Below are 23,747 nucleotides of genomic sequence, written 5' to 3'. Positions count from 1 at the left end.
TCTTTCTGCCTTGCAATTGAAAGTCTGAACACTTTCTCTGGCAACCTTATGTTAGAAGAGACAACCTCATTTTTATTATACTGCTATAAAAAGTGAGCAGTAGAACTGAAGTGAAAGGTGACAATTCTTTGGCTGGGTAATAGAATAAAACCATGTGGCTTGGGAAAAATAGCAAATAGTTTTGCAGTGATTTGTGTACATCATTGCAGTAGAAACACAGGTAAGAATGTTTGATGTTCATCAGAGCTTTAAAGGCATACCAACTTCTTACTCAAGGAATAAGAATGGCCCAAAGAAAGTCAAGATATTAGTGGCAATATCTGGTAGCCTAATGACGAGTCTTCCCTGCCTTGAATACACTCCGGGTGGCCAGACTTCATTTATAAAAATTTGTGTGACTTCCCACAGTAATAGAATAACGTTTGCTTTTTGTCACGTACATATACAACTGCAAAGTTAATTATAATATTGTGAATAAACTTGTATTTTTTGATGGTTGGTCAGAGCATGGAAATCTGAGCATGTAAATTTACCAGCTTCATTCTCTCAATGGTTAGGCTAAAATTTGATTTTTTTTTTTTTCTCTGCATCATGTAAACTTCATTCTAGATTTCTGTCACTCTTTGTTTAGAATCTGATGTGACCCTTGATGATTAAATCATTGATACTATCATTAAATGCACACACAGACTAACCTGGAATTGGGATACCAGTTTTAGGTTTGGCTGAAGACCAATGGAATGTGTTTACTTACAGTAAGAAGAATTTGGTGGTGGTTATTTTACGATGGTGACAATTTTTCCTTGTCACTCTGTACAAATAGAACTGCTTTAGAAATGTTTCCACTCTAATTCATTGTCACCTGACTCTCAGCAATCAACCATTTCAGCCTTGACCATTGCGTTTTTATCCTGAAAACAGCCATTACTCCTGTAACTAAAGTTCAGTTTTTTTAATGAATGTTTTACTATTACAGATAACTTGCCCTGGAGTGCAGCTGAAAGACAAAGAGGATCTCTATCTCAGCGTCTCTCTGCTTGGGCAGTACAAAAAAACTCAGTGCGTCCCTGCAGCATTTCCACTTTTCTTTCAAGAAAAACTAGTGTTTGAAAAGGTAAGATAGTGTCAACTTCTGATACAAGGCAAATAAAACTCATCCCACACTCACAGAAACTCATTGCAAAACCCCCAAGTGCAAGTAATCACACTGAGGATGGCATAGTATTATAGCTCCTGGTTCTCTTGAGCACAAAGGAGGCATATGCCTCCCTTATCCACACAGTGACTTGAGAAATATGCATACTGAAAATTTATAATATTTTATTTTTAGGTGTTTGCGCATTCTTAAACGAACTGGCCTTTTTCAGTGTTTTATTTCCTAGCATGGAAAGAACTAAATTTTGTTTTAAAAACAATGGCAAGGTGTAAAACAAGGGTGGTAAGATATGGGAGAGTCGATTTAATTCAGCAGAAAATAGCATTACAACTCAAGTCTTTTTGGTGACATCTTTCTCCCTTTCAGTTACTTTTTTCATGGTTTGTCACCAGAATTCCCAGGTTAGTACTCTGACCTTATAATTTATAGTTGTTTATCACATATTCTGAGTCCCCACTTGCTTCATTATTAGTACCACAGGGATAATGAAACACAGAATCTTACAGATAGGATCTGGTTTCTTGACTACCTGTGCATAATAATACTTTGACCTTTCTAGTTCTTTTCTTTTAAGCATCCCCTAGCACTGAAAACCAGACAGAGTAAACATCAGTGACACTCTTGTGATGCAGGTAATATAAAAACAATGATAATTTTGCCAACCACTGAAGAGTAAAAGATAAATAAATAAAAAATAAAAGAACACGATATTTCTTTAAAGGTAAACATCCCACAAACTACTTAAGAGAAATGTAGTGAACACGGTTTTGGCTGTAATTTAAGGGAACTGCGGGACACTAGAACTTAACTGCTTACAGAAGAGCTGAACAAGAAAGCTGAGAATAATAAGTCTTCTTACAAATAGCTATTGCATAGTTCTAGGTGCTTGTGGGGTAGCAGTACTTTGGTATTTTTGAGTGTTTGGTATGTAGAACAGCAAAGTGATTTACACCACTCCTCACTTAGTGCAGAATTTCAGGGAAGCCTATTACCTGCTTAATATCCTCTGCAACTTTTTTCTTTTTCAGAAATTCCTCTTCTATTCTTTGCCATCTGTTCACATGTGGTTCAGGTTAAAAAAAAAAATAAATAAACTGAATGATACTCTGTACATGAATAGTCACTCCCATGAAAACTAAGCTTAAAGTCATCAGAATTCTAGTGCATCCAGCAATTTACCTTTCTCTCCTGAAATTTTTACAGACAATATTTGTCTCTGTTCAACTCTTCATAATGCCTACTAATTTAAATATGGAGAGGTAACCCTGGAATGGTTAGAAAGCATATGACAAGAACTGCTAGCTTTCAATGAATTTGATTGTGTGCCAAATGATAATTTCAGATTCCTTTCTTTTTCCAACGGGGATAGAACTCTTGGCAACCATCTGAAGCAGGGAAGAATATTGATTTTTATTTTTTTCTTCTTCCCCCAGAGGTCCATCTGGTGATTTTTGACTGTGCTGTTATTTTTATTCATGTATTTATTTATTTATTTATTTTTCCAGACATTTGCTGATATAGTTGATCCTGCAGACCTTGTGAAGTTACTGGAATGTAGGTTCTGCTTTTTATGCATATTATGTTGTATGCATTTATGTCATGCTTGTACAGTTTTAAAACATGTTTTGGAGGTTTCAAGTATGTAATAGTTTTATCAAGGATCTGTTCTCTGAAAAGTTAGTGGGTAACCAATGTAGAATATCACATACTAAAAGTATTTAATTATAAATTTTTTATTACTTTTTTTTTTTTTTAAAGCTAGGACACTAGCACTAGTGGTTTTTCAAATTAGATTTGTTGCTAGTGTAGGCATAAGTTCTTGCTGTTTTTTGGATACTACAACTTTACCCAAAATGCTGTTAACTAAGAAAATGCCTCTAGAACATAAAGTATATGCTTTAGAACAGGAGAAGGGGTAAAAGTCCTAATTAGCAGAATGACCAGCTGGTTATTCAGTCAGGTAATGGATTCCTCTGACAACTTACATGATTGTTTTTCAAATAATATAAGCATAAACTTTGATTTTCTTGGTAAAATGATTCTTTTCATATATTCTTTTCAAGAAAATGGTTTGTATCGACAGTAAGCAGTCTTGCCACATGTGGAGTATAATGAGACAGAACTGACCCTGAACTCCAGGAGTATGCTCCCTAATACATGAAGTTATCTGAAAAAGATGTAATACTTGCATCATCTTTAAAAGCTATTTTCAAAGGACAAACGTGGCAGCAGATGGAACTTATCAAGTTCTTAGTCAAATTTAGATTTGTCTTTTGTACTCTGCTAATGCCATTTTGTTCATCTGTAATACTTACACAAGCTGTTCTTAATTTTCTCTTATTGTTGGTGTTGCAGAAATAGTGTGACAGTGTACAGTGCTATTAAGGTTAAATCAGTGAGCATTTCTTTTTTGACAAAAATTATTTCTCATTTTAGTGTGTTTTTTTAACTAATGAAAAAACTTTTCTTCCTTTCTAGTTGACACAGCAGTACTTGAACTAATACAGCTGGTTCCTCCAGGTATTGTTTCAGTCTCTTCATAAATTATGCAGTTTAATAGGTGAATTTCCATGAGGACATTGCCCATTATAGCACAATCACTTTTTTCAATACACAAACAACATAGAAAGCTCTTCAACAAATAGTGATCTGAATATAAAATGTTAATAGATCAAGAGGATCTCATTCTTGAAGGAGAGTAGTAACTGAATATTGAAATGTACCATATTCAAGCTTAGGAAAGTGATAATATTTTAAAAATGGAAAATAAACTGAAATCACCCAACACATCACGTATTAGCTGCATCACAATTCACTTGTGAAGTGGCTGTCTGTGAAATTTCAGAGTGCATAATCTTGTTCTCAGAATGACACTCTTTTTCCCTTCCATCCTAATGGTGACCACTGGGAAAAATCTTATCCTCACTGTAAGTATTACAAGTCTCTTGGGATATGTGATGATAATAAATAGTGATTTGTCACACTTCTGTTATTGGTTTGTGTGATTATAAAAATCTATTTTAATGAAATTCAAGTATTCCCATGAATAATGTAAGTCTGCATTTTATTGGAAATAAAGTCAAGTTTGAAAGAGGACTCATTTGGAAACTGGTATTAAAAACACTCTGTTACTTGTCCTCAGTAGTTTCAAAGAAACAATTGCTTTTCTCAGGTGATGCATGAGTCTATTTATACAAGCAAATGTACTGAATGTTGATTTTTGTGGGAGGGTAAAAGATCTTGTGTAAGTAATTTAATTTCAGGGGTCAGAGGTAGATGTTATACACCCCAACGAAAGCTGGCAGAATGACTGTAATAGCACAACCTAAACTTCTTCATAATATGCAGTCATGGTTTTTCCTTAAATATATATATATTTAAGGAGGTTTTTAAAGAAGAAAGTAGCAAACCAGGATACTGAGAGAATCTTGAGGTACTGATTTTAATGTTGCTTGTATTTTCTTCTGACAACAATGCCAGTTTTCAATTTAAGAAGCATCAATATTCTGTAACATGGAAAAAGTTTTTCAGAAGGGATTGGCTACCATTAATAAAACTACTAGTTTCTTCTCTGGCATGGAAGGTAAAGAAGGAAGAAAAATCACTGAAGTAGTTATTGCCATGAGAAAACGTCTGTATCTTAAAGAAGATTGCCTTAACAGCTCTATATTTCTTTAAATAACAGCAAAACATACTTTCAGGCTAAGTTTCTGCACATTTCTGTGCCTGATTTAACTAGATGAGGTTATTTCCTGGAGTTACTTCCTAGCCTTGCTGCTAATTTGTAAAGAACAAAATTTATCTTAGTTTGAATATGTCTTGTGTGTGATGTCTGTACTACTATATTATAGCATTTTCTGTTTCCCAATTAAAGTATATATTTTCTTTTTAGTAGGAGAAATTCTAGCTACTTATGAAGAAAATACAAGAGATTTCCTGTTCCCTGACCCTAAGCTTACCCGTTGGCACCATGGTTTAGATCGTGAGATTTTAATGAAGAGGTCCTCTTCTTTTACAGTGAGTGAATATCTGTGGATTGTATTTATGGTACAGTGTGTTTCACTGGAGAAACCCGTTGAACTTCTTCAAATGAAAAGCGATTTCTTCTGACAGATTTTGCCAGTTCAGGTGTTGAATGTACAAATCCACAGTTGCACTTCAGCGAAGGTATATACATTTTTTTTGAAATGCTTCAAAAAGCGTTTATTGTGGAAAAGTTAGTTTCCAGTTGGCTTGCAGTGTGGTACCGTGACATGTCTCTCTTTCAATTTAATCCATGGTGCAGTTGGTAGATGAAGGGATGCAAGAGAAAAAGAGGGAGACCTTGTACCGACTCCATGGTTCTCGATGGATAAACCACGTAACCCTCGTTTCTTTTTAGCACTTTCAGACCATTTTTTGTACTGTTTAGGACAATGCCAGCCTCTACAAATTTATATAGTGCTATGCCATCTGATCTGTGGGCCTCCCCAACATCTAAAATCACCATTAAAATAGTGAATGAAATTTGGCTTAGTGTTGTATGATTGTTGTTAAGTTCCAGAGCCTGTTCCTCAAGGTCTATCCATAACTTAAATCTACAGTTTTACAAAAGCCTATGATAAATGACAACTAATTGGCAAAATGAGTGCAATGAATTAATGTTAATTTTTTGGAGATATGGGCTCAAGTACATATTAAATGAAATACCCTTTTATAGAGTTTGACTGTTGAACATTAGATATCAGTGGAGTACCTCAGGAAGTCATATCAAGGACGATGGAGGTGATGTAGGAGATGTTTTGGAATTTGTTTCGTGTGTCTTATTTTGGTTAAGTTGTACTAGTGTAGTGGCAGGATGTTTGTATTGGGACTCAGTTCCCTTGTCTGTTGTGATTGGATTAAAAACAAGTTGTGGGGGTGGGAGGAAGGCTGATTAAAGGTCATTGGTATCGTTTAACTGGTATAATCTTTCCCCTGCAACGGCAACCTGGAAATTGCCCTGTCACTTGCAATTAGAAGTGCTAATTTGGTGTGCAATGCTCTGCTGCATTTGAATGAATTCAGGCTATGATTTTATGATATAAAATGTGAGGTTTTACAGCAAGCTTAAGCTGTCCTTGTAAAAAAAAAAAAAAAAAGCCATTGTTTTTAAGTCATAGTGTCTTATGTTATTGGTGGCTCAAGGGAGAGAGTGAGACCACAACAGCCTCCATTTAGATGGGTTTTAAGTTACCACAGCTCAGAACCTAGCCTTCAGTACTGCATCCTTGTATCCTGCTGTTTATTTTTTTCTTTTCCATTATTTCATCATTCTTCTCTGGGTGTAACCACACTATTCAACAGTTCAGGGAAGTAAGTGTTAAAAAATATTTATGTCAGTAAAACCACACAAAAAGGATGGCCTTAAATACAAGCTGTTTTCAGTACAGTTCTCTAGATGGCCACAAAAACAGTTGTTCTGGTATTGTGAGTGAGGAGAAATACCTTAAGAAGTTCTTGGTGTTGCAGCTTTATTCTGTTAAACTGAAAGCCTGTTCTGCAGAGCTGCTGCAACAATCATACAGTAAATTTGAATGAATTTTAAGTAAGTCTTCACTGAAGGCGTGCTGGAGTTGTCTGTTATTTTTTCACTGTTATTTTAAAATGGCCTTTTGCTATACGCAGGTCTTGGACAAGAATGTTGACATTTGCTATGTTAGTTACATAAGTGCTTTACACGATTCCTCTATTTTTGAATGGCATCTATATTATAAAAAGTTAGTGAGACATCCAAGATTCCTGTTTTGTCGTATTGTTGCTTATAGAATGGTTTCTTCCTGGTTTTGAAAAAGAAAACAGATAACTTGGTAATAAAATAAAGTGGAATTGCCAAAATGGTTTTAGATTTTTTGAAGATTCAGAATAATGAATCTCTAGAAGCAGAGCCATTAGAGCAGTTAGTGTTTTGTTTTTATTGTGTTTTTCTTTTTGTTGGATTAAGTTCTTTATACAAAATATGTATTTTCTAATAAAAAGGTGTCATCTTTTTATCAGCTGTGAGAAGATGTGGTCAGAATCATTCAGATGTGCAGCTGAATTATAACACTGTAGTAGCTTTCAGATGTTGACTGATGAAAGACAGAAATGTCCTTCTATGTCCTCAGGAGTAGTGTAAATGAAATCCATCTCTGCCCTGAAATGAGGACTGCAGAGAAGCATCAGTTACTCTGTTCCATCTCCATCAAAGAAAATCAGAACAGTTTAAGAAAGGATTTTCACATACTGACCCCATTTTCAGGAATAATAAAGAAGCTGTGTTTGATGGAAGTGGAGGGAGGCTCTCAAAAGTACTTGTAGCTCCTCTCCTTGGTTGTCAAATGGGATAGCAGTGAGGATTTTTACCTCCAGAAGAAGTGCAGTCTCAAATGTCTCCATCTTCTAGTGTTCCCGGAGCTTTACTGGCAAGTACCTCCTGGCAGCACCGTAGCACTGAATGTAAATGCTAAACAAAAGGCAAAGTGTTAAACAAGGTTCTGAAAACCAAAATTGCTCATGTTATTTCTATGCTGGTCAAGTTGTGTTCTTCCTGCATTAAAAACTTATTTATGGCTAGCTGAGATGTTGAGTATTTTTGACTGACAGCTGTGCTTCAGAGGCACTTTGCTTCCCAATAAATTTGTCTTTTATTTAAAAAAAAAAAAAAAAAAGAGGTAGCAACAGCAAGGTTACGGTTGTGGAGTTCAGATAGCAGTGTTAATCAGACACTGCTTGTCACTGCCTAATCTGCCAGTTGGAAGGAATCCCAAGTTGAGAGGATCAGAACTCCTCCAGAAATCTGGCACTTGGCTGATAATGTCTCTGGCTAAATGTCTTATGAGGCTTACAAACACACAATACGCGTACGAGACATGCCTCGAGTTATCTCTCCTGGTCCAGTGCTGCCCAGCTGAGGCTTTTGCTGGCTCTTCTGTATTTCTCTGCAACCCTTGCCTTTCAGAATATGTTTATGCCTCAACTGGTGGTGACTTCTTACAGACATTCTTATCTCCATTCCCCACCTTCATGCAGTATTTGCTATGTAACTTAAAACATTTTCTTTTTAGTTCCTCTATCTTTCACTAGCATAACAATATAAGACCTTCTACTATGTACATATATACTTTTTAAGCTATGGACTTGTCTTTGTGCTCCTTACAGTTAAAAGCACTTAACCAAGTTGCAAAGCAGACTTAATCTCCTAAATATAAACTGCTTTTACAGTTTTCCTATGACCAAGTTAATAGTATATCCATGTCACATTTGTTTAATGACTGGTGCAGGAGGACTGATAAGTCTGCTGAGGGCTGCAAGCACCACTAAGCCGGTGGCAGAGGAACACATGCCCAAAACTTTCTAGCTGGACTTTCATTTACAGACATGTTTGGGGCTATGGAACAGCCTTTGCGTATAATATCTTTCAGCAATTCCCTGTTTGGGAATTGTAGAAAACCTTTTGTTTTGTTAGCTACATTACCTAGTTAGCATAAGTTACCTATCCACTCCTGTATGTGAGAGTGCTATTCTGTATTTCTTCTTCACAAACTATTTCTTTGAAGAAACCACAGTTTTATGTGATTTTTTAATTAGAAGCATGTAACAAGTCTCTATTCATTCTCATTCTCTGTAAGAGACAAGCAGTAGGTGCTCTGTTGCTTTTTATAGAAGACTTACTAATTCTGATGTGTCCTTTTTTTAAACTGTTGATAACACTTGACAATTCATTAGTAGTAAAAATGAGTTGATTAAAGACGATCAGCTTTAAAATCTCTTTTAAATGCCATAACTTGACTTGATTGAATCCTGGACTCTGCTAATTGATGTGACTGAGCTTTCTTGGCATTTTTGTCATTTTATTTCCATAATCTAACCTGAAACTTAGATCATATTCTCTTATGGGAAATCAGTGTGTGTTTAGACAGGTGGTAGGGAATAGTTTGGTTCAGTAGTAGCCTTCAAACATGAAGTTCCTGCTAATTCTCAAGTGTGGGATAGGGTCGCTAAAGGACTGTCCCCTTTCTTTGCTTCTCTGTAATTTTGTGAGTTCAGATGAAAAAATACCCCTGTGCACAGATGCATGGGGACGTGCAGCAAGTTCTCATTGTGTTGAATGAAGAGCGGGGTGGGAAGTTCTAGGGAGACTTAAATTCCCCTTTGTTTCTACAGAGCTGTGCAAGAGGTGCATAGATGATTCTTGCTTCTTTCTAGAATGCATGGCCTTTAGTTCTTATCTGTGCTTCTCAGTGTTGCTGCTTTGGGACGTAACACTTGTGTGTCAAAATCTCTGCTATTTTTGCCTAATAAATTTTGTATGCATTAGCCAATTCTAGGCAAATTTAGCAGGAAGTAGGGCTCTCAAAGGTATTACATACCTTTATATGGCTGCAGTAAAAGATGAGTTCAACAGACTATTAGCCATAAAAAGGCACGGGGACCTGCTGGCCCATTAGTACATATGTGCCAGTTGACCAGGAGGTTGGATCCCACAGAATCTAAACTGTTCAAACTAGGGCTGTCTCTTGTCAGCCATGAGTTTAAGAAAGGATTAAAAAGAAGTAGAACATGGGAGAAAATCCAGAGAAATTAGACTTTGCCCTGAAGGTTACCGAAAAAAGGAGATTCTTAATGGTACTTTTACAAATGATTAATTATTTGCAATGTAACTAATTTTCAAAATCTTTTTACAAAAAAAAATGCACAGTTGAGGCTATTTATAAATAACTTTCCAAAGTTAGCAATAATGAAACTTCTAGAGCGTGACTGGAATTTTTATTGATGCTATATAGCATGGCATGAAAAATTTTTAAAAGTGCTTTTGACAAAGAAATGTATTGAAATAAAAGTCAGACCTTAATTGTTGTACGAAAGCAATATAATCATCTGTAATTGAATTGTCAGAAATGCAAATGTTAGCATCTTGACATTTACCATTGCTGTTCTGTCTTTTCTAATTATCTTTATTAAAGGCTGAAATTAACAAAGGAAATGGCTGAAAATTAGGAATGGTTTGTTACATTAGGTGACATTTACTACTTTGATACCCTTTATCTCGAGTTGGAGCTTGATGTTCAATTATTGTCTCTCTTCTAGGGAATTGCACCAAAATTGAGATTTTCTACGAGCTCCCTTATTACAGAAAGTCTGTTAAGCTCAGGAAGGAGTCACATACAGGTTAGCATAATTTAATTGTTTGCAATTTAATTTCTAGATTTAATATTGATAGCCTTAGTTCCAATTTTTGCATGTGCTGTTCACTTCGAACTTTTCTCATTCTTTTGTTGTGGTTAAAGCAGTTGCCATGGGTGCTTGACAACTTGATTAAATTTTTAATCAAGTATGAGTAAAGAGTGGGTTTGGTGCATGACAGTAAATGTTGAGAGTTCCCTGAATCTGAAACAATTATCAGCTGCTATGTTCTATGATCAGCTGAAGTGTCAATCCCTGGTGCATTTGTAGGTGGGAAGATGCCTCCTTACCATTTCTCACTGACACTTAAAATTAAGATGGGACAATGAAAGCTAGGTGAAGTCAGAGAAGGTACATTATCAAAAACAAACCAATTGATTTAATTGTTTTTCATAACAATATCAGTAACAGCAATGGAAATGAAGATTTCTATTGAAAAGGCTTCACCAATATTAATCAGGAAATGCTTCTTCTGCAATGGGTGAAGTTAAAGGCAAAGTAGCTGAAGAGACTGGGGAAAAGAAAACACTCTGCATTTGTTCATTTGGTAGCGCTGTTTTCTGGTCTCACTGGTTTGTGTTTTTGTTGGGTTTCCTGGGACAGGCTGTCACACAAAGTCACTGTCACTAGATTATTGAGAAATTGTGCAGTATTGTGAAAGTGGAATGGTTGTTAGGAAGGTATATGTGCAAAAAGCACTAGGTGACTTTGACCTGTTTGTGGCATTGCTAATTACTAAGAAGTTTCTTCCAATTTTATCAAAAGAAATATATTGAGACACTTAAAGGATTGAAAAAAATCAGTGAAAATTGGCACTGACAGAAAACTAACCTTGTTGAAGGTAAAGGGCAGCTTGATTTAAAACTAAAAAGTGTCCTTAAAAGTATTTAATGTTACAAGGGACACATCAAATTTGCATGTATTGCAGTGAAGTTATAGAGAATAAGCCAGAAAAAGCACAGTTTACTTCTGTTGAAATTAATCTCTGAGAACTAGGTCCATTTTTGTTTGGACTGGTTTCATACTCTGGCTCACTACTAGCTGCAGAAGTGTTGGTACAGGCATGAGAAAGACAGTGGAGTGAACTGCCACTGTGATGCCAGATTTAAACTATGTTGATCAAAAAAAAAAAAAAAAAACCACACGACTTCATCATTAGATGAGAAGGAAAGACACAAAGGCAATGTTTGGACATGGACACTTTGCTCCTGGGTTATTCTGAACTGAGGCAGTACAAGCAGCATTCAAATTTAAGAGTAGTGTCAGTTTCCTCAAGCTCGAAAAGGAATTTCTAACCAAAAACAAAACAAAAGAAAAAACTCTCTTGCTGTTCTCTTATTTTTGAGCTTTTATAACATGGGATTTGGGGCAAACTCTCACCAAAAAGCCTAATTACCCGTATTGTGGTATGTTAAAACATGCTGCTACGAAGTAGTCTACTAAGAGTTGCATAGTCTAGAGTTCCTTGACCTATAAAGCTTCTAGAGTAATTGCAAGTTCATTTAATTACAAGAATTAAAAAAGAATGATGATGTATTTCAAGCAAAACTTCAATATTTGACTGAGTTTCCCAGAATTTGTTCTCCAGCTTTCCCTTATTCTGCTGTATGTGGGTATTTGAAAAACAGTACCAACTCGGAGATAAACTTTTAAGGCAATATTTGATAATGGTGTGATTTTATAAATCTTGGTTTAAAAGAAAAAATGCATATTTTGGATGTAAACTGCCATCCTGAGCAATAAACAGCTATTTTGCCACCCCTTTTGCAAAAGTATTCACGTCATTTAAGACAGTCTTTTAAGCAGGTAAAGTTGGTTTTAAATGAACTTGCTACCAAATTCGGTTGTTTTTGTTTTTGTTTTTTACAGTCTCTATATACTAACCCTGTGAGCAAGTTAATTGAGTAATTATTAGACACTTCAACATTGCTACATGTTGGAATTTAAGGTTGTTTGAAACTTTTTTGATTTTAGATGAAATGGTAAATACAGTGTTGCTTTTTTATATTGCTGTTTGATTATAGTTTTCTGAGAGGAACTTCAGCTGACATAGCATCTATTTCTGTTAAAATTATTAGTTCCCTGTTTCTGTTATTGTCAGAGGTCTTTGTTCTGCATGCTGTCAAACCAGGTAATTTCTCTTTTTCCCTTTAGGATGATTTGAATTGGGTGCATCACTCAACCCCAAATGGAAAATTGCAAACAAAGTTGCCAAAGAAAATCACACTTTCACCTGAGAAAAGCAGGCACAGCATAGTGACAAAGAACTACGAGCAGCCTACAATAGCTTCTAAGTCACGTTCTCCATCTCCATACACAAAAAGACGAATGTGTGAGCTATCAGAAGAAGCCAGGCAACGATTGGCCCATTTAAACCTTGGTCCTTATGAATTCAGAAGAGAAACTGATAAACCTCCATTTGTAGTTAGACGGGTTTGTATTTTCTACAAAGTGCTTCTAGCTTAAGCTGTGATCAAATATTGTTCTTTCACTAAATACTGCTCCAAAAATTCATTCATCTCTCAGTTTAGATAAATAGTTTTTCCTCTCTTTACTAGTCTGTCATATGGTGATTTAAATATAAAATTAACTAAAATAAAATTTCTTTTATCTGTGTTAGTAACAGACAAAGATCAAATTCTTTCATGAATATCTTGGTTAAATTCTCTGAGGCCCCATTTCTTTTTCTTCCAGTGCACTAGACAGGATAATAGCTGTATAAATTCAACTTGGAAGTAATTGATATTAGTATTAAAAAATCCTGAATAAGATTTTAAAGAAAGAGTGTCTAGTCACATTATGAACATTTACACTACCTCTCTTTATACTTTGTTGGCATCCTATGATCTTTGAAACACTTCCTTTGCTCAAAGCTAAATCTCTAGTACTTTGCTTACAGCTGATAACCACCTGCATTTAGCACCTGCATGAGAAATTTTTACTAAATGTATGTAGAAAAATCATTCTGAAATTAAGTAGTTATTTACATAAACTGAGTAAAGCACTTTAAAAACTAGGGGTCCTGATTGCTCAGACTCTTGGATGATCATTTTCTCCAATAAATTGTTTTTATCTTATTTTTTGTTACAATTGCAACAATTCTCTATTTCTTAGAATACCTCTTAGAATGTGTAGGGGCAGAGATGGAGTTGTTCTGACTCTGTGCTGTGACATTATGATTTGTCTACAATTTTGGACACTTGTCACAGCCGTTGAGTATTTAATTCAATTTGGTCCTCACATTATTTCATTTTTCTAGTTCATGTGCAGATAGTAACGGCTTGTCAAATTCTAGAATTCGTCCTCGAGTTTTCTTCTACTTGTAGGTACCTTTTTAGAAATTCAGATTAACCTTAATAAGCCATTAATTATTCATCAACCTACTGTTTCTCTCTCAGATACTTTTCTTTTAACTCCTGTTAATCAATTCTTCTGGTTTTTGATCTATAGGTGAAGTTCACAGTTTAATTACAGCACCTGTAAACACTCATTATTGATTTTGGTTGCTCTGTTATGTCTGTACAAAAAGGAAAAAACTTGTCTCTTAATGTACCGTATCCTGACTGTTGTAGCATTCTCAATCTAGAAAGGCCACTTAGGGCATCTCAACTGCTCAGATCTCTTTTGACTTGGAGATCTTGCGTTGCATGAAGATTAAAATTAAATTATGTTAAAGTGTAACTTTTCTAATTAGGAAGAGTAGCACTTTGAGATCTGAACTGTTTGGAATAAATATGTGATATCAAGTACTATTTAAAACATTATAGACCTTTATAGATGAAGGAAAAACTGCATTTTTTCCTTTTGAACAACATGACATTGAGCGTTCTGGACCTTTCTAGCACTGTTTGTGTATGTGAGATAATGCTTATTGTATAACATGAACAAAATGTTATGAAAATATTTTAAAATAGTATTTGATTAAGAATACATGGCTTCAGAAAGCATGTGCTCTTTTAAATGTAAATAATGCAAAATACATGTATAGATCAAAATGTCTGATACTGTACATTTTAACAGTAGTTTTGCTCCAGGTAGAACAACAAAGTCCTGGTATTGATCTTCATGCCTGTTGTACCCTGAGAGAAAGTACAGTGGGAGCCTGGTCCAAGGTAACGCATGGTCAGTATTTAGTACTATATCTCTAATTAAAGCTTTTCCTTTCTCCAGTAGATTAGTAGGTTTTTGATTTTGTTTTTTTTTAGTCTTTTACATTTTGTAATGGGGAAAAAACTGTTCCTTCTTCTTAGGAATAGTAAGAATAGTGAATAATCCTACTGCTGCAAAAGCAGGTTTTACATATTCCTTTACCTTGTGAAACTTGGAACATAATTCTACATGATAAAAAAAAAAAAAAGCAGGAGCAGAAAATACCAAAGTCCAGGCAGATGCTCTGTTCCACTTCACCTGTTTTGATTAGTTGCACAGAGAGGAGCAAATCTGCACCTCAGTCAGTGGGTGTGTTGGTCAGGCTTGGAGTATTGATTGTTTTGAAGTTCATGGGTTTACGTTACTCCAAAAATGAATAATGTTTCTATTGGCAATGTTTGTAAGTAGTGGATCAGCGACATGCAATTATTAGTGATCATCCAGGATACACTTGTGTATAGGCTTTGACACTCATTGATAGCAGTAACTGAGGGTTTTATTAAGGGTACAGGACAAGAAAAGGAAGTATGCTAACGTTTGATTTTACTGCACGTGTCTAGCAGTATGGAGATTTTAATGAGTCTCATCAGTATTTGTTTGCTTTGTCTCATTTTTATTGTGCCTCCTATAATTATGAATAGTTGTGTAGCAAATCGTTTTGAACTTATTTTACATTTGATCTCTGCAGTAGCACTGGGTGTAGGATTTTAAAGGCTTCACATTCCCTTTGGGGTTATACTTATCAATCTGTATCAGCTAGATAATGTAACAGACCTATTATCATCTGGTACCATTATGTACTCACAAAATGAGTTGGTGGTCTTTGGCTAGTGGTTAGGAGGATGAAGTCTACCTCACTGCTAGTATCTGGATAGTTGAATAATCACCTTCTTCTGGGATACATCTTTTTTCTTTCTCCAGATCCTTCTCTTCTCGGCAGCTACAAACCCAAGAGAGCCAAAGTGAGTATTCTGAGATGCTATTGTTTACAAACTGTTTTTCTGGGGAAGCCCTGAGTGAGAAGAATTGTCCTATATGTAGGTATTTTTGAAACTTTATCTACTGTACTATCAAACACAAGACAAAGGACATTTAAAATCTGGCATAACTCAGTTTAGCTCTGCTGATGGATTATTTACAAATAGAAATGTGAAACTTAATGCTCTGTAAGATATCCATGCCTATAGGTACCAGACTTACTTTTCCTTGCTATTAAGGCTTGTGACAAGACTGTAGAAGAGGCTTTAAAGGCAGCTTACAATTCCCTTCGTGGTCATTCTGAGAGGAAACTTTTTCAGAGGAGTATACAAAAGTAGCACTAGTATAAATGGCAAGCCACTGTTCTGTCATTCCACCTTTGTTTTTAAGGTACTAGCTGCTTTGTGTATTAAGTGAATCTGAAGATAATGTCAGTACTTTTGTATTTGTTGTAAAATAAGGTAACCTATGGAGACTTTTCAGGTTAAGAGGAGTTATGAAAAGAGTACCTAGTATAGTGAAGAGTGAGTAGAAGATTAATAGGTAGGCCTGAGTTTTCCGTGGAGGAAAAAGCAGTTGTGAGAAAAATATTTCTAAGAACAAGGGGTCACAGACTGGGGAGAGGTCTGAGATTTGTGTGGTTTAAACTCCCAGGCATCGCTGACTCTGGTCCTGGGAGAGGTGGGCCTTCAAACTGTGCAGTCAGAAAAAGGTGATAAAAGGCCTCTGTTACGCTGACTTGGCCATAATATGGTTTGTGAAATGGGTATCTGTGCTATTCCCCAGCAGGTAGATATTCTTGCATATATGGGAAGTGTGTAACGCTTTGGTTTTAAATACAAAATTGTACCTCTTGATACTCATAATAAATTTTAGCAAGGCTTGTTGGTGTCTTTTCATATTTTTCCCTTGTTGTTTTAACAGACAAAATCTACTCATGGAAAAGACTGTGACAGCTCGTCTGATGTTTGTAATGAGGATGTGATCTTGGGTCCACCTAACAGACAGTCCCTTTCTGCTGGTTCATTAGTGCATTCAGCACCTTCAGCATTTCAGAAGCATTCTCCAAGTTCAGTGCTAAATCGATCTTCTCTAAGGGAAAGGTAATGACTTGTTTTTGTTTGTGAAATTCTGGAATCATTAACAAGAGCAGATGATAACAGTATTGCATGACTATAGGTTTTATGTTTGGAGGATACAGGCTGAAGAGACAGGAAATCTTTCCCCATCAACTATCTTGTTGTTTGACTTTTCCTCAGTAGCTGTGTCTGCCATCACTTCTCTGCTTAATGAATACAAAATGAATAATATGGCAATGAGAAGGATCTTTGACATCTCTGTTGCTAACATTCTCTGAAACAATGAAGCCCCAGGTTTCGTGCCCCTTTATGTCCATCACATCTAAAACAGAATATTTAAATAAATAATTACCGTTTAAGTGGGAGTTAGACTATCAGGAATATAAATACAGATGTTCATCAAGCAGGATGTTTTGGAGGCATTTGGAAACGTTTTTCCCTTCTGTCTTACTTACCCTACTGTTTGTAAGTATATATTTGTGGCTGTTCTGTAGTCAGATGTGTGACCCATTTTAGTAACATGCTTGGACTAGCTTTAATATAGGCAGTGTATTATTTTCTAATCTTGCTGTTTTATTGACATCCTAGTATTTTTGTTTCTTTTAAGCTGAAGCATGGGCCTCTGTAGCAATTCTGTGTATATTAATTTCTATATATTTATTTTCCCCTTCTTAGTCCTCCACTGACAGCTTCTAATATTCCATAGTTTGCTGGATTCCAATTCTGAGATTAATATTTTGGGCAAGTACAGCTATTACAGTGTCTCATGAGGGTGACACAGAAGAAATGTGAACAAGCAACAGCTTTTTCATGCTTAAGTCCTCTAATCCTTCAAGGAGAGTACTCCCTACTTCCCACTGAGTAGAATGTGACCTTGGTGCATGATGTTCTACTGTACATTCAGCTTAATAAGTTACTGGTTGGCTTTCTGGTAGCAGTAAAGTTGTATACAAAGCTGGGCCTGAATAACAAAGTACATAAGATAACTTGAAGAATCTGAGAATTGAACTGATGTGCTGTCCTAAATTCTGAAGTGTTTCTCTGAGGAGAAACTACTTGGAGACATACTTTGGCAGCTAGTTCACACTTGTTCCAGGCTCTTTCCTCCTTGTTGCTATTGGTACCTCACTTAGTGAATGCTCAAAGGGTGCATTTTGTAGCCTACACACGACCTAATGCTTTTTTTTTTTTCCAAAATGGAGAAACTGTCTGTTTTCTCTTTAAAAAGAAAAATGACAGATGGCAGGGGGCATTGAATTTTTAATACCCATAAAGATTAAGTTGGTGTTTTAACATCATCTGCTTGAAAACTGGCTTGTTTGTTGTTCTGTGTAATAGTGTTTCTAGTGAACTGTTATGTAGAGATTAGGATGTCTGGAATTTTGAGGAGGGTTTTTCTTGTCATGTTGTCTACCTTCCCTCTGTCATTGTGCATTAGTTGCCCATGTCTGGGAAAGAGGTTGTAATGGTGATTTTTTTCTTTAATGTGGTATGAATCATTTTTTTTAATTTAAATTCACTATCTTTAAAGCTGACAGAGTCCTTTGTATTGATAGCAAAAAGTATTGTGTGCCGTGAGCTGCTGTTACATGCATAGTAACTTAGTCATCTGCCAAATAATCGTAATGTCTGAACGTTCTTGCTTTTTCTCATTACCAGCCCCTCTCCAGAAGAAATTTGTGATCTTGTGAAGTTGTTTTTTCTTATTAGAACAAATGCTCTCAGCTCTCCAAGGATGTAACATCTTTTTATGTGAGCATTTACTTTTGTCATCAAAAAAATCAAAATAAGGAAGTAAAGGGCATAGTCTAAAAAATTTGATCTTTGTGTCCATGCTGCTGAGATAACGATGGATTTAGCTGACTGTATACAGAGACTTGTATCTGGAATGACAAGCAAGGATCAGAGGTCAGTGTTTGGAAATGCATGCAAATATTGCTGTTCAGATCATAGAAATACAGAGAAAATCAGTACTACTGAAACTATAGCAGTGTTAGTATATTTGTGAGAATAGTCTTATCTCAAAGTGATTTGGAGTTTATTTCCTCAATTTTATTTTGAATTGCAAAGACAAAAAGCTTAGCATATACAAGCTATTTTTTAACACTGATCAATCCATAGTATAAAACTTAACTCCACACCCTGACCTTTATTTCCTTTTTTTTCTCCTCTGTTTTTAAAAGGAAGTGGTATGGAGTTGGTGTCTGCCATCTTCGGAGTGCTTCCCCAGAACACTGCTGAATAGTCGCTAAGTCATTACAATACCTTTCAGTGATACAGAAATTGGGATCTTGCATAAGGTCTTGTGAACGCTTCTGAATCATTTGTAGCAGTTTCCATTCCCTTTCTGTGAGCCTGCTAGAGAGATCGCAAACCAATCCTCTTGCCTCTTCCATTGGATTTGAACCAGAAGTAAAACTAAAACAGTTCTATTGTTGGCCAAGGCAGCAAGGTTTTGAATATTTATTTTTCATATTTTATTTTTACATTTTTTATGCATGTCACCTAAGGAAATCATTTAGTGTTGCAAACTGACTGTAGACAGAGTGATGCAGCTGTGCAGCTACATTTCCTATTTGATTCTACCTCCTCTGCAGAGCAATGATGCATGTGTGCTCTTTAGTTCCTGTCCATGACGTCTGCCAGCTTCAGTCAATGCAGTTAATGTTGCTTGCCCCCATAGACTGCTTGGTTGTGCATAAATAAGTATCCTATATGCTTTGTGGAAGAGCATTAGGGCTGTGTTCTCTCAATGCTGTTGTAGGAAAGGAAAAATCAACTTCAGTCCTTGTTTTCATAGTGCATGTATATCCTTATGCACCCCTAGAAGAGATGGTGTTTTTCTTAGGGACTTCCCTGCAGCAATGAAATCTGCAGTAAAATACAAAGCTGAAGTCATCTTCCTGTAAAGAAAGGAAACAGTGAAGTGGATTCTGTAAGCTAATGGCAGAAGTCCTCTAATGGAGCATCTCTGCTGGCACAAGAGAAATCCTATTCACAAGAGACTACTCCAGTCAGAGCAGTATTTGACCATTTCTGTTATGTTGAGACGCAAAGCTACTTGTGTGTTTGGGATCAGTGGGTTCTTTTTCCTACCCTGGACATGGCAGGCTTTTGATTTTAGTTTTTATTATTGATTTGAAGAGTGAATACGCTCCTAGAGTGAAGTCCATCCCAATGTCTTTTTAATGTTCTCCTGGTTGTACTGCTGAAATGTGATCTTACCTCCTATAAAATTTAACAAAAATCTAAGTTCTGTTTCAAGTAAGACAGGGTAACTGTGAATCAGGTACCCTTCTGTAATATCCTTGTTGTTTTAATACCATCTTTTTGTATTATCTTATTCCAAGTACTAGGGAAATATCAGCATGAAGTTAGATACTACTATTGAAAGACTAAATTCTACAGAAAGTCCTTGAAAATTCCAGTTATCAGAAGCTTTGGCTTCAAAGATCTTGAGATGTCACTCGAGGATCTTGGCTACTGCTACTAGTTCTGTTGCATAGCAAAATCCAGACCACAGGTAGTTCACCTAATATTTTAGAAAGTGGAATGCATCCAAAGACAGGGTTAACATTTGTGAGAATGCACGTTTAAGTTCTGAGAACTTCCAGCTATAAAGTGGAACATAAAAAAAAAAAAATCAGCCTTTTCAGAAAAAGGCTTGCTCTAGGGAGAAACTGCAACTAGGTTTCCTATCCTGTTTTAGCTATTTAAATCTAATTATTTTGGAAATTTTGGAATTTCATGTGGTCGTAAGATGATTTTTTGAATCTTCTGTCTTTATCGTTCTCACCTCTTGAGGAAGTTTACTTTTTTGCCTTCTCTAAGCTGATCTCTGGAAGCAGCACTTGAAGATCAGTTACTTCGTGTCATGTTCTGCAGTAGTGCGTAAGCCTCATTTTGTATTTTTGACCAGCTTCTCTACTATTTGTCATCTTCATTGGTTGATTTTGCAGCAGCAGTAGGTAAATTTGAAAGTGATTGCTGTCAAAGCCTTTTTGTGTATAAATGAATAAATTTAGAGAAGATAGCATAATCTGAAAGCTTCCAAAGAGTACAAGAAAGTGCTGACCAGTTCTGACATGCCAAATGTTTAGTACAAGAATGACTTGAACATCTGTTGAGGAACTACTCAGATATTGGGCCTTCCTTGAAATCTCAGAAGCTTTCTACCCCTTGGGATTCATGATATATGTGAGGATGATTTATTCTGCCTTAGTTTTAAGGGCTAGGTATAAAATTTAGGGGGAGAAAAGAAAGCATTTGTGAATTTTGAAACTCTTCGCTGCAAATGTCCGTAGTGCTTTAAGGCCTACCAGTAAATAGGGCTTTTGAATATAAGAGAAACTATTTAAAAAGGATGAGATATCCTTACTTTTTTTTTTTTAAGTTTCTTACTGAAGATGAAGAGTAAATAGGCACAGCCAGACTGTCAGCTACTGCTTCCAAATTTTTAAGCTGTTGTTCTTTGATTTGAGGCCTTGGCTGTACGTAACTGTTTCTGCTTCATAGTAAGTATCCTGGCATTGTGGAAGCAGCATGCTTGCTCACTTATTGTGAGCATGTAAGGATTTTCATGTTGTTACACTTTCATTACAATTCACAGAACAGTATGTACCAATATAGTTTATACAACACTTTGTCAGCATAGTTGCGTTTACACTGGGGTTTACAGCCATCAGAAATTTTCAGAGAAGGCAAAACGAAAGTGCAACCTCTGTCAAGTAGACCAGTAAAACTCATTAAGCGTAGCTCAGCCTTTCTATTGTGCTTCTGTTCCAGACCACTGTATACTGAGAACCATGTTCATTTTACAGATTACTACTTCATGTCCTTTTAAGTGAAATAAATTCTTTACTTACTCTACATGCTGTATAAACACCTACTTGGATATAAAATCTATGACTTTTTTTTTCCATTTCAGAGTTAATTACGTTAGTGTTTCCTGAAAATTTCTCTTGTTCTATGCATAAGTTCTTGTAGGTTGTTTTATTTTGTAGTTGTTGGCTTTTTTGTTGGCTTAAGAGTTATTTCTTTCTCTCCCTTCCCCTTGCCCCCAATTACAGTGGCGTCCTCTCCAATTGTGAAGCTGGTACTACAGTACTTCATTGATTTCTGTCCTCTGCTAGTTTGTCCTTGTATGTGGTTTTGCTCAGCGTGAAGTCTGTGTCTTTGAAGCTGATGAATTCTTCATGGAGGCCACATGCACAGAGTTGTTCACAAGGCTAGGAGGTGTGATGGTGGGGGAAGGGGTCACGATAGGCATTGCAAATATTCTGCAGCAGGCTTTTGCATTAATTCTACTGATATGAAATGTATTAGTATCTCCTGCTGAAATGTGATATTAACATTTTCACTATGGGCAAGTGAATGATTGGATTGTCTGACATTTGAAAATTCCTATTTATTACTGCTCTCAAGTATGTAAGCTGCTGTTTAACTAGAGTATATGGTTGGATATATCCTGTTTGTATTCGTAATGGAGTATTTCATCCTAATGGATAAAATTATATGCAAAAATAGCTTTGATCTTTAGCACAAGATCTAGACTCTGTGCTTGGCTGCTTTTTTTTTTTTTCTATCAAGGTAGATGTTGTCTGCATGACCTTAAAAAAAAAAAAAAAAATCCTTATCTCATAAAGAAAATAAATTCTTTTAGTCACATTACAAGGGAAAATGGTTCTGTTTCCTTGATCGTACTCGACACAACATCTTTGAAATTAATCTTGAGAAGTTCTCTGATTGATCTGGCTTTTTCTAGGTCACTGAGCTATATTTCCAAAGTGTTTATACAATCTATTGGAATCAATAAACAATTTAAACTGATGTAACTGCAGAATGTTTGCAAGTCCCAGGGAAAATTGAAAGTATGACAAAGAATACAGCTGTAGAAGTTTATTTCGTTTATCAGGACAAACAGTCATTGAAATGAAATGACTTGCCTTTCAACATTGCAATACAATACTGACACCTTAATCACATAAATAAATAGCTAGTCATTTTAAAAACACATTATTGGTCATTTTAGGCAAATGGAATCCCTTTATTTATAGTTTAGGAAGCTGTGCTTTAAAGCCTCTCTTATAAAACGTTTCCAATGGGGGAGTTAGCATATCATAAAAAGGTTTCACTTCAGATTATGGGTGTTGCATTTCAAGGCAGGATTTTATGTTAGTGTGCAGTTTGGTGGATGTAAATATTAACATTATGACTTTAAATGTGACGAAGACTTAATAGTTATTACTAAAATTAGACAATGACAATACTAGCAAAACTAATTAAAAATAAGCTGATACTGTTTTTAATCATACTTAAGGTCTAGTTTTTTTTGTAAATTAAATTTGGGATGTGTGTGAGTGGCTAACATTTCTTATACCACAGCGCACACTAGTGGATTGATCAATAAAATCACCTGGAGAAAGAAATCTAATAGTTCTTGATTTAAGTACTTAAATTTCCTTCTTGCAGACATGGTCAGATATTGTCTAAATTAATACAATCGCAAGCTTGGGCTTTCGTTTTTTCAAAAGTAAATACATGTGTCTCCAAGGATATTTGTAAATTTAAGATTAATATCAATGATCTGAAATCTTACATAGGAATTTCATAAAATTTATTTCCCCACGGCAATCTATTCCAACTTCTCAGCTCCAGCAACTTGAATGTTGGAAGAACAGCAGCTGCTGTATAAATAAGAGGGAAATGCTATAACTTCTGGAGTTATAGAGTCTAGCTTTTATTTGTTAAATGGGAAATGAGTTCCTATTACTGCACCTAGAATGCAGATTTTTAAACATGCATTTCAGAATTTCCTTCGTGTTAGTGTTTGTAAGGGCCCATAGGACATCTTAAGATGTTTTTTGGAGTTTCTTGATTCCTGCCTGATACGATTTATTTAAGTAGTGTGTTTTAGCAGGCATGCAGGGTTTGGTTTTCTTTTATTTTTCAAAAACTGCCAGTGATACAGCACTTGCCTTGTAATGCTGTACATCAAACTGTGTTTGACTGTGTTAAGGAAATATATATTCCTGCCTGTTAAGTGGTTTAGGCCTCTATTTCTTTAAAGACAGTGCTTTTCTCTCAACAGAAATTTACAAACCGCTTTCCTTTCTTTTCGGAAAAATTATGAGATCTTTTAATGCAACAGATCATTACATTCTAGTATGCAAAAGAATTGAACAATATGGATTTGCCATACG

The 23,747-nt window shown here is 35.7% G+C and overlaps 1 protein-coding gene across 4 annotated transcripts in view; it reads left to right on the top strand.

The window, feature by feature from the left end:
• Window positions 1-23,747, top strand: part of SPATA6 (spermatogenesis associated 6) — a 43,031-nt gene that overhangs the window by 4,805 nt on the left and 14,479 nt on the right. Inside the window, exons 2-12 of one of the 4 annotated variants that reach the window (XM_084527659.1) lie at window positions 977-1,114; window positions 2,662-2,710; window positions 3,635-3,676; window positions 5,049-5,173; window positions 5,270-5,323; window positions 10,244-10,324; window positions 12,494-12,772; window positions 14,374-14,461; window positions 15,410-15,450; window positions 16,391-16,569; window positions 18,205-18,453. In XM_084527659.1, the coding sequence (XP_084383785.1) occupies window positions 977-1,114; window positions 2,662-2,710; window positions 3,635-3,676; window positions 5,049-5,173; window positions 5,270-5,323; window positions 10,244-10,324; window positions 12,494-12,772; window positions 14,374-14,461; window positions 15,410-15,450; window positions 16,391-16,569; window positions 18,205-18,286 (1,158 nt within the window). In that variant the 3' untranslated portion in view covers window positions 18,287-18,453. Of the gene's footprint in view, window positions 1-976; window positions 1,115-2,661; window positions 2,711-3,634; window positions 3,677-5,048; window positions 5,174-5,269; window positions 5,324-10,243; window positions 10,325-12,493; window positions 12,773-14,373; window positions 14,462-15,409; window positions 15,451-16,390; window positions 16,570-18,204; window positions 18,454-23,747 lie in introns of those variants that run through there. The other 3 variants (XM_084527657.1, XM_084527656.1, XM_084527658.1) reach the window with 3 other exon arrangements.

The sequence above is a fragment of the Aythya ferina genome (assembly GCF_964211825.1).
Source record: "Aythya ferina genome assembly, chromosome: 8".
NCBI classification, from domain to species: Eukaryota; Metazoa; Chordata; class Aves; order Anseriformes; family Anatidae; genus Aythya; species Aythya ferina.
The sequence above is the reverse complement of the archived record's forward strand: the minus strand, read 5'-3'. Positions and strand labels throughout refer to the sequence as shown.